The sequence below is a fragment of the Varroa destructor genome, unplaced genomic scaffold (genome assembly GCF_002443255.2).
Source record: "Varroa destructor unplaced genomic scaffold, Vdes_3.0 BEIS01000004.1, whole genome shotgun sequence".
Taxonomy (NCBI): domain Eukaryota; kingdom Metazoa; phylum Arthropoda; class Arachnida; order Mesostigmata; family Varroidae; genus Varroa; species Varroa destructor.
In genome coordinates this window covers 11,063,297-11,074,248 of record NW_019211457.1, presented here as the reverse complement: position 1 = coordinate 11,074,248, position 10,952 = coordinate 11,063,297, and the positions used below count along the sequence as shown (strand labels likewise).

At 40.7% G+C, this 10,952-nt stretch overlaps 1 protein-coding gene across 1 annotated transcript; it reads right to left on the bottom strand.

Moving 5' to 3' along the window:
• Nucleotides 1-7,624: 7,624 nt before the first annotated feature.
• Nucleotides 7,625-10,603, bottom strand: LOC111249651 (retinol dehydrogenase 11-like). The gene has a single exon (XM_022803780.2). The coding sequence runs from the start codon at nt 9,523-9,525 to the stop codon at nt 8,530-8,532; it is 996 nt and encodes a 331-aa protein (XP_022659515.1). The 5' UTR covers nt 9,526-10,603; the 3' UTR covers nt 7,625-8,529.
• Between the last annotated feature and the right edge of the window lie 349 nt (nt 10,604-10,952).

The following is a 10,952-nucleotide window of genomic DNA, read 5'->3' as shown; positions in this document are numbered from 1 at the left end:
AAGATTATCTGTTCATCTATCCTTGGTATGAAAAAAGCTATATTCTTAACGTCAGAGCCATTTACTGGCTGCACTTTAAAATATTTTCGTCAGATATTTCAATAAAAACAGATAAGTACTTTTACTCTGTTTTGTTAGTGAAGAACTGTAATGCAAAAAAACGAATCATGCAAACATATCTGCAGATAAAGGAGGATCAGTTGTTGCAAGTTAGCTTAATATATATGATATATCCTTTTAAGATTTTATTTCGATAATATTAATTATATTCTATTTAGCTGTTATTATTAATAATGGAGTCCTAAATTTTTGCAATGTAGGCTGCACAAGGGAAATACTATTTGGCATCTGTTAAAATAATTTTAACCTAATATCATAAACTATATATATATATATATTTAATGTATATATATCTACTCACATTGGTTTGAATTCAGTCATGTCAAAAATTTTAATTTATCTCCAGCTTCGTATTTCAATGCCTGTGTAGATGAATATATATAATTACAAATTCTACTTGTGTTACTGCAATTGCATCACCCTGAAGCAAAGGATACGATAATTTGTAATAGACTTCATATACTTCAATGTTTTACGATGATGCACATGTTACTAAATATTTATCATGGGCGGTGATTATTGATTTGGAGTAAGGATGGTTTCGTCGGGGGTCTAAGGTCCACTGAAGGAATAGTTGTAAGAAAGTGTAGAATGGGTTAGGTAACAAAGAAAGCCCATGTGGCAATGTTCACTTGGCGGAGAGATAAACTAAATGGTCTTATATATCCGCGATGCGGGTGAATCACAATTAGGTGTCAAAATAAACTTGTTAAGACGTTATTAACGCGCGTCACATCACTCAAACGTTTACGTTTCAATGACGCTTCCTCATCCAAAAATTCGTGTCTATAGATTTAGACCATGAACTGTGAAGAATATCAACAAACCAATACTATGTGTTTCTTTCGTCTTGCCTATAGTTAAGTTAATAGACTTTCAATAGTTTTTATATATTTTTTAGATATATTTCATACAATAACATAAATAATTTCAATCGTACTATGTCGAAATTGTAACTTGAATTTTTACTAAGAGGTTACGAGTCGCATTAAAATCGCCTATCGTATTACTTCATCAGCTCTAAGATGTATATATATATATATAATTAACCGCTTACGCGGCGATGGCCGTGATCAAAGCAACAATACTAACAGTCAAATTGTGGAACATGGTATGGCTAAATAGGTCGATAATATACGATAAGTATTTAACTGTTACCAGTAAATCCCGAACTTAAGCCTTTAACTAGTTGTATTGAAATGGTAATTTTTTAAAATGAGTTACGCTCTACGAGTTTTTTACACACCTGGCTCAGCGCCCTGGCAGCTTGTAAACATATATAGCATTCGCGTTTTCACATGTAGCTTCTCTTCCTAGAGCTTATCAAAGTAAATCAATAATAGTATACCGTTGCCTTTTTCGCAGTTGTCCTTTTTAAGGCATGAGAAGCCCCGTAACTCCCGTAAAGCCCCGGACTCGGATCGGGACAATAAGAGGGTTCAAGCCAGCGTTAGATATTCGTTTGCCCAATTCAAAGAGGAACCGGAGCATGGCGATGAGGGCTGACATTGCTGTCGAGTAACCAGATAGCTTGTTTTCGATTGCCATGCTACGGACTATACGTCTCAACTAGATTATATAAAAAATAGAAATTATAGAATATTTTATTTTCGGTGAGTATCTGGTAACAGCACATGCCCCCGATGTTCACCGCAAGTACTATTGTCAGCTTATATCCGGATCTACTTCTTATAACGACGTCATTCCCTTTCGTACTCCCCCCCTCTCTGGCTGGCAGTGGATATTAACCTATGCCTCGTATATGGCAACCATACGCTTCAGGCGTGCTCCTTGTTCGATAAAAGCTCGAACAATTGCAGGTGGAGCAGATTTCCATCAGGCCTGGAATTTTCAACATCGGGATTATAGCTCTGTAGGACGTTACATGTAAAATGTCAGGCTTAGCCGACACAGTTCCTATAGTACAAGCGCTTCTCCTGTGATGCACTCTCGACTGCAGCGATGCGATATCATCTGTCAGGTATCGACATCTAGTCACCTGCGCGCTGGTTTTCAGTACCCCGATCCACGTTCTTAAAACGTTTGCGCCATTCACGTACTGCACTTTTGCTCAAGGCCCCCCTTATCTAATGCCTTCACTAACCTTCGGTGAAGTTCCGCGGTGCTGAGACCTTCGAGGAAATAAAACTTAATGACTGAGCATTGACTTTTCAAGGCTAGAATATATTTTTCCTGTGAACTTACATTTCCCGAAGTAAACTCAGCCGGGCTTTACTCGCTAGCGTAAGACTGAAATATTCATTAGTAAAATTTCCTCTGCTTGTAGCGTGTAGTGCAAATATCAAAGTCCGCCAAATCTGGTCCTGGCTGTACGCAGGAGTTCGTATATTACCGCCGTCAATACGTTCAGTGTGGAGGCATTCGGGCTTCTAGTTCTATGTATGTCATAGTAATGAAATATCTATGGAGCCCGAAAGCGTGGACCGTGGTCTATGTAATGAAACAGAACGGCTTTCGATAATATAACACAGTTTTTAATGGTGATCGACCATAACTGAAACAAATAATAATTACCTAAGGTAAAAATGATTTATCGTTATGACCGAAAGTAAATTTTTCGTAAATCTAAAAATCTCGTCGCCAATAAAATTCATCGTATTTCTATTATACATTTTTATGCATAGTATGTATCTAGTCGACCGACCAAGATCTGATGTAAACATAAGGCGAAAAAAAAAAAATAACACCTGATACGCCCGCAGATTATGTCAACAAAAATGTGTTCCCTGTTCACTAGATTAGCTCACAGGAGTTTGAAGTGTTGCCAAAGAAAGTTCAAAAATTTTTATTCAGACTTAAGTTACAGCCTACACCTACATTCTAAGTTTGGCGATTAAGCTACGTTATGTTACATAAGGTACTTTTAAAGTCATGCTCCTTTTTCAAAATGCGTTCGGTACTAATACTACGTTTGATTATAGGAACACAACGGGTTATTTATGGCGTTTTTCTTTTGCCATATACATAAAAATTTTTCGTCCGCCATATTATCACATATGATAAATCACGTTGACAAGTGTTTTCAACACTATCATTGCTTCTACCTTTGTTACCACCAGTTAGCTAATCAATAAAAACAATGTATTTTATTATTGGCTCCACAGGAAGATCCATATGTTAAAATTTCCATATATTAGTTCTGATCGAAACGGCCTGGTTATCATTCGCGGTCCCACATCTGTGGGTCATTCGCAGGTGTCCCCCTAACGATCATCCATTCCAAATAGCAATGTTGTTGTATCACCAACACTGTTTCTGCTAACGTTACTGATACTATCCTGACACTATCTTTCGGCTCCTAAGCGCTTTAACCGTCCGTCCCCAGCCTACACGTCTACATCGTGGCTGCCGGTCTTGACCCGCTAGATTAAGTAATGCCCTGACAGCAGACCGCGACGTTACCTAACGGCACAAACTGAATAACGAGCGAGCGCCACCGCGCCGCTCTGTGAAGGTTGATGCTTATGTGCGTGCGGGGTTGGTCGGTTGGGATTTATCTATATTGAGCTTATCCGTGCTAGGGGGTCCCGATTGACAACGACGCCATTAACAGCAATACTAGCAAGGGGCAATAGAAGAACTGGATAGAGTCATATATCTTGCTAACATCATCTGATGTCGTTGAGCTATAAATCTGTTCAGCTAGACGCGCTGTTACTGCTTAACCATTGCAGTGAATGGCTGCTTTCTGAACGGACCTAGTGGCGGCAGGCTGTGACGGAAAATCCGTGTTGTTATGCAGACCGATTCGTGTCGTGGTAAGCTGGATCGACATTGTTTACGAGTGTTTTCGTTTTTGGCGCGCAATTGAAATTATCTCAGGTAATATTGTATGTTAAGCTTGGACTAAGCAGCATCCTGCTATAGTTTAAGACAGACGATCTCTATACTGACTGAGAATCTGTTAAGTATCTTGACTATGGAAAACATTAGATCGGAAGCGATTCCAGTAACACGGCCTTATCGGGACATCCTAATATTGGCGTTGTAATAAATGGTAATTAGTACGTCAGCACTAATTACTGAAAATTACGATATCGTCAAACTTTAATGAAGCGAATTTTGAAGGTCCGTTTGTAATCATCATCGGACAGGCGTTGCCGAAGAACCATATGCAGGCCACTTTAAGGCGTCGACAACGACGATGATTAAAGTTCGAAACCTAAAGCTTTTCGGCGTCTTAGTTTTTACAGAGGTAGATTACCAAATAGAAGAGCGCCGAACTATGACTGAACTCTCTTTCTACGCAATACTTTCTCCGTCCGTAGAAAGATGTTGTATACCGAATTTTTAAATAGAGGCAACAATCTGTCAGGTATTTACGAATTGTGTCATATTCGCAGTCAGGTAATAATACAAAAGGCAAAGTGGCTCATCGAGAAGCAACTTTTCCGTATTCGACCCACGGTTCAAAGATAGCTCAGCTGATACATTGTTCGATTCCGTTGATTGTATGACTACATTATGTCTGGATAATGTAAACGGGGAAAAAAGATCGACGAAAGATGCGCCTTTTATAGACCAAAAAAAAACAGACTGAAGTTAGATAAACGTAACATTTCTATACGGTATTGTTCAAGGTGAACCGCAGCGACGTGGGGTCAGACCTGATACATCTGTCATTGTTGACAGGTTGGCGATAATATTTTGTTCTGAAACGATTTCTATGAAACACAGATGCATCTGCAAGCGTCTTGCCAGAGCGCACTCGTGTCTTCGCGGTGCGATCAGACAGCGAGAATCTTTCCACGAGAACCTTTTTAGCTATGCAGTAACGATTGGCGTTACTTAGATCTGAGACCCCGACCATTTTAATTACACGCAAATGCCAAACTTACTGAAATGGAATAGCTTTACGTTGACCTCCTCAATAACACAATTTCCTCCATGCGATGCTTGAATTATTGGAAGTACTTCTGTCATCTGAATGCATCAAGCCATTATCCGTGTCCTTTTCAACATGCTACAATCGTAAAGCACAGGAGCTCTATTGAACACTAAAGATTTCAAAGACTTCCAGTCGCTTAATCTGCTCGCATGTTCCGCCCTCGTAGCCTCAGGGCTAGCTTACAAGGTCTGGGCCCTTTCGGGTCAGAAACAACTAAAATGCTGGATCCTAGTCCTATCGAAATAAACACAGCATGTGAGTTTACTTTCACCAAAAATACATCTAAATATTTTTTGCATTCATGATGACTCAGTTGCTTGTTGTTGTCTATTGCCTTTATGCCAGAGAGTGGGTGCTTGACACGACTTTTTCCAATAGACTCGTTTTTTTCTGTCGTTTTGATATCTAATGAAAAAAAAAAAGGAAAATTCTTCCAGTTTGTATGTGCTAATAGCTAATTAATTATTTGAGCTACACTACGTAAACCTTTTAGGCTATCACAAACACTTTTGCCTAATTGTGCCTGTGGTTAGTCCCTTAGAGAATTACACAAGAATTAACACACTGTATTACATACGAGAAACAGTGTATTAAAATTACACAGTGTTTCTCGTGTAATTGTTTAAGGAAGTACTGCCACTTGCATTAACCTATTTAACTAAATCGAGCAGTAAGACTGCCTATAAACTCAGATTTAACGGGAGAAATATCTGCTATAAAACATTACTAATTATAATTTTGGCTGACTTCACAGCCTCATTTTGTAGTGGTATATTTATATTGATATAAGCGGACTGCAACACTGCAGTCGGAGACGAGCGACGTGCCTTCGGGCGGCGAAGTGCTGTGGAGAAATAAAAATAATAACAATAATGATCATACAAAAAAAAAAGGTTCAGCATATACATGTATTTGAAAACTACTGAATTAGTGTTTGATAGCACTTGTTATTGGGGCATTTGAGAGAAGAGAAACGTGCTCGGTGTTCGAAAACATCGTTATTTCCGCATGTTGTCATTTCAGAACTGTAAATATTCATAGGCAATCATACCTTTTGCTTTTCCTGCTCCAAGATCCATCATCTTAGGCCAGTGCAATAAGTAACGACCCTTCTAAGTCAAATAAACTGAATTTGAGCTGCCCAACCCAGTAAAAATACCATACAAGCAAATCCAGCGTACTTTAAAGCTGAAAAGCTTTTGAACTATGCGCCGCCAGCAGGCGAAAATGGGACTCGTGATTAACCCAACCTCTTATGAGAAAAACGGGAGAAATAAGTTCAAAAGGTAACAAAATTCTTTAGTCTCGAAAACCAACCTTTAAGGGTGAATTTTTTGTTCTCTGAAATCGATAGTGCTAAGGAAATTCAGCGTGAAATAGTGAAGACATTGGGCAAGGAACCCTAAGCGAAACCACAATACGTGAATGACGCAAACATTTCAAAAGCAGACATTAAAATCTTGAAGACCACCGAGGAGGTGGTCAAATGTCGGGAGCCGAAGGACGAGACCGTATTAAAGAGTTTGCAGTTTAATGCCTCTATCGGCCAAAAATCACGTGTGGCGTCTTACATTATTAAAAGTGTGGTAACTAAGAAAAAAGGGATTCCCCGTAAGTTGTCTCCAGACTAGTTACGTTAGCTTGATGTTTTCCAGGCAGAATTTGGAGAACTTTAATTAACAAAGAAAGAAAAAAGAACGCCTGGTATATACGATGACCACACACAAAGCATGGGCAGATCTCTACCGCTAACCGGAGCGGCCAGGCGAAGGAACGACGTCGTCTCGGAGGGAAATCGAATTCGGCGGCAGTGTCGAATAGGTTCGTATTTATAATGGACATCAGAGGTATTTGCTTCTGTGAGATACTCGCTGCAAATGGAACAACGACTGCAATTCGCTATTCCGAAAGACTCATCGACGGTTAGCTCGGCAATTGATCAATTTGATGACAAGGTTAGAATTTGGTAAAGGACTACCCTTCATTTTTTCCAATTCAAGTCGGCGTGATTACGGGGTTTCCTACATGTCAAAAAGCCAATAGGTAGGCAAGCACATTTCAACATGGATTCACTTTGACAAGTCAAAGATGGTGAAGTTGCGCATGGAAATATGAATAGTAGGTGTATAGCTGCCCAAAAGCTGTTAGAGCGCCTGAACAACTGCATAAGAGGTAAAGAAGAATACTTCTAACACATTCAAAGAATGATCATACTCGCGTAAATATTTATTAAAACAGTTATTTAGGCTCCGTTGTAAAGATCGCCGGATTCGCTTGTAGGAGCTTAGCAAAGTTACCAAGTTATCTCTTGTCACAAAGGGAGCCAAGACTTCGTTAAGTTATCGATAGCATTTTTCAACATATCAAACTATTGCAAATACCACTTACACATGCAAATAGATGGTAAAAGATACCATATTATACGCGAAAATCATATTACTTCTGACAGATAGTATAAGCCATCAACGAACGTATGACAATTGTCATGATCATGTAAAGCGTTTACCGCATTAAGCTGACATCAAGATAAACCAAGAAACTGAACTAAAAATAAACATATATACACGTGTGGTTACATAACAATAAAACACACGATTTGATGGACCACCGGTGTCGTCACAGACGACGGTATAATTTTATTTCTATCATTACTGTTATTACCGTGTCACTACTACACGTACAGCAGCTGTTAGAGATGACTACTTGCTCTTAAATAGTAAATCTTATTGTCGTTCTTCTAAACACTAACGGAGATTATGATAAAAAAAAAACAGCGATAGTTATGATTATAACGGTCGTAGTACGAGCTCTTTCCTTTATCCGTTAAACCTTCCCATTTTTTGATAATTAAATATTAGACCGTTTACACTTACTAGGTAGCACCGCGAATGATTCATCGTCGTTCTACACTAGCATAAATATATTAGGTTCTGTAAAAAAATTGAGTCAATTGCAACTTACTTAATTAATCACTAACTGATTAGACAATATATAACTTCTTAGATCTTTGTTCAAAGGCGTTCAGGAATGAAAAACTTACAACAGTTACAGACACTCGCATGAAAATGAATGAGCTCCTCTAGGATATTATTATTTTATTTTAGCTAAAATTTATTCGTCATATATGAACAGCTAACGTAAGTGCTGCAAAATGATGGAAACCTTGCTAAATTTACTAGTGGAGTCTAAGGGAGGATCAAGGAGATCATCTCTACACTTTAAGATAGGTACTCAATTTTGCTGAGATGCCTAGGAGTATAAGGACGTCGTCGCAGCTATAGTTAACAAGTGATCCCAAGCCGATAGGTCCGTCATTTCGGCTTGAATTTTGCTTGATTATGCTTTGATGGGGCAGTAATCGTGGCGCATGACTGATAGAACCCTCGTTATATTGCAGGAACATTTGTGATAAAAAAGCATAATTTTTCTATTGGCCTTGCTTCAGGACTATCGTTATTGCTTTAGATGATTTCCTGCACTAGCTCGGCTATCCTTGCTTTTTAGCTTGAAAGTCTACTAAGCGTTTCACTCTGGCTCCATAGTTTTGCCGCAAGCTTCATGTCTCTAGAAGCGGCGCTTCCCTTTGTTATGTGACAATCCTTAAAATACTCGCCTGTCGTATTTTCGACTTCTTCAGATATCGCTAGATGTAGCGAAGTCTGTGCGCCCTCTTCGGGTGTCTTTCCGAAAAAGTAGAAGAGTGTGTTTAGGCAGCAATTCAAGAAACCGACATAAGTGGAATTTATATCTGTTTGAACTGCCCCCGGATGGCAAACGTTAGCTGTGACGCCGGTTCCTTTGAGGCGTCTAGCCAACTCTCGGATGAACAAAATATTTGCTAGTTTCGTATCCGAGTAGACCTGCATGGGGACAGTGTACAAAGCGTATTCTAAGTTATCGGGATCGATACGACCGAAGTAATGCAGGCTGGATGACAGCGAAATAATACGAGACGGCGCATTTTGCTTCAGTTTGTCAAGGAGGAGATTGGTCAAAAGGAACGGACCGAGGTGGTTGGTCTGAAACGTCTGCTCGAAGCCGTCGACCGTCTCAACGCGCTCGGGAAACGGAACAATACCGGCATTGTTGATAAGAACGTCTAAACGATCCTCACCTCGGTTAATATCTTCGGCAAAGTCCTTGATCGATTTGAGCGAGCAGAGGTCAAGCTTCTTAATAACGACGCATTTGCCTGTTTCAGCCTCGATCTCTTTGGCGGCCATCTCAGCCTTCTGGACATTTCGGCAGGCGATGATGACTCGCGCATCTCTTCGAGCCAGTTCCTTAGCGGTCTCTTTGCCAATGCCCGCATTGGCACCAGTAATAATCACAGTCTTACCACGCATACTTTTTTTAGACGTGCACATGCCGACGGTTAACCGTGAGTAAATCTTGCACGTAATGCAAATGAAAATAACTGCGAGAGCAAGTAATGCAACGGGCTCTGTCCAGGTTTGCGGTGGTCTCCTATTGAGCTTTTCCGAGTCAACCATCATTTTTAGCTGGTGCTAAATTTCTCTGTAGTTGACGTTTGTTAACAAGGAATAATCTGACACAAGTTTATTTTTCCACGAAATGTACACTTTTCAATAATCCTTCCTACCAACAAAGTATTCCGTTTGGCGCAGCTTTTGGCTCTCTTCCCTTCGTTTTACAGAGGGGGACACGATCCAGATTCGCGCCAACAAAACCGCCCCGTTTTTCCTCAAATACTTAACGAAGCCATTGCGCGTTGGAGACAACACGACGTCTTTACAAACACGTAGATCACTTTTAATAAGAGCACGATTTCATTTTCGTTAGTCCAATACGTCAACGATCATGACGACTCAGTATGGGCTATCTCATCACATGGTTTTTGCCGTCATCGAATTACCGCATGTACCCGCGCACAGCTGCCTCACTTTAGCGAGTGATACTGATACCGGCATCGCCCACTACCGCCGCCAACAGCAGCAGAAATGATCGTACGAAGCTCTTTTTTCCTTCTCTCTTGTGAACTAATGAAGTAGAAGCCACTCTCACCACCATCAAAAATGTAGTATTATCAAGCACCGCCGTGACTGCAGCGGCCGTAGCCTGCCGCTGTATATCTGGCAGAGAACCCTATTTATGTTGACTGTTGCTAGCCGGCCTCGTAGGGTGAATAGGCAGAATTAGATCTATCGCTTGTGTGAAAAACCCGTAATAGTAGCCATCCCTACACACGGTCAAACTGCGGGCTGTCGCCGAAGGCTTTTGCTAGTTTCAGTGCAATCGAATGACGAAGACCTACGCTGATTTAGGCTATCTTTGCTGTCGCTGAGTGATCGTGGGCATTGCAATTCGACACGCGCGGTACGCAGTTATCACGGTGCTAATGGACAGCCCTTGCTCTTTTCACGGAAAGTCGTTCAATAGACTTCACGGCTGACGTCAAGTGGGGTGAGGGTGTTATGTCGTCTTCGATGGGTCCCGTTATGCAGTGTCCTGCTCATTAAGTTTTTCAGTTGTTTGGTAATCCTGCTGCATGAAAGTGACAGCATCTCCAAGCTTTTTCGATGGGGTTGTAAGAGGTCGTCACTGCCATGAAGAGTGCATGCCGTTGACGGCCGTACCCCTGCCGCTGAACTTGTGCTTTGGCTGAGGCAGAGCCTTGTCCCTATTACTTAATTCGCTCATTCATCGCTACCCTATTGTGTACACTTTGTGCAGAACTATACCATCCTATCATTGTCTGCAACAGCAGCGGCAACAGCAATAACGGTAGTAGCTGTAAGCGTAGTTCGTGCTGGGAGCTGCACTGAACTGCCATTGGCAAAACTGGCTCCAATCCTAATGAATCTGATTGTGCCGTCTTCAGTATGGCCAATATCAGCAGATACTGTTTAGTCGCTCACGTCAGCGGTCGGCAGTACCTCGCTGGTTCGATTCACATTGCATT

Coding starts and splice junctions, on each gene's coding strand:
- LOC111249651 (XM_022803780.2), bottom strand. CDS start 9,525: ATGATGGTTGACTCGGAAAAGCTCAATAGGAGACCACCGCAAACCTGG.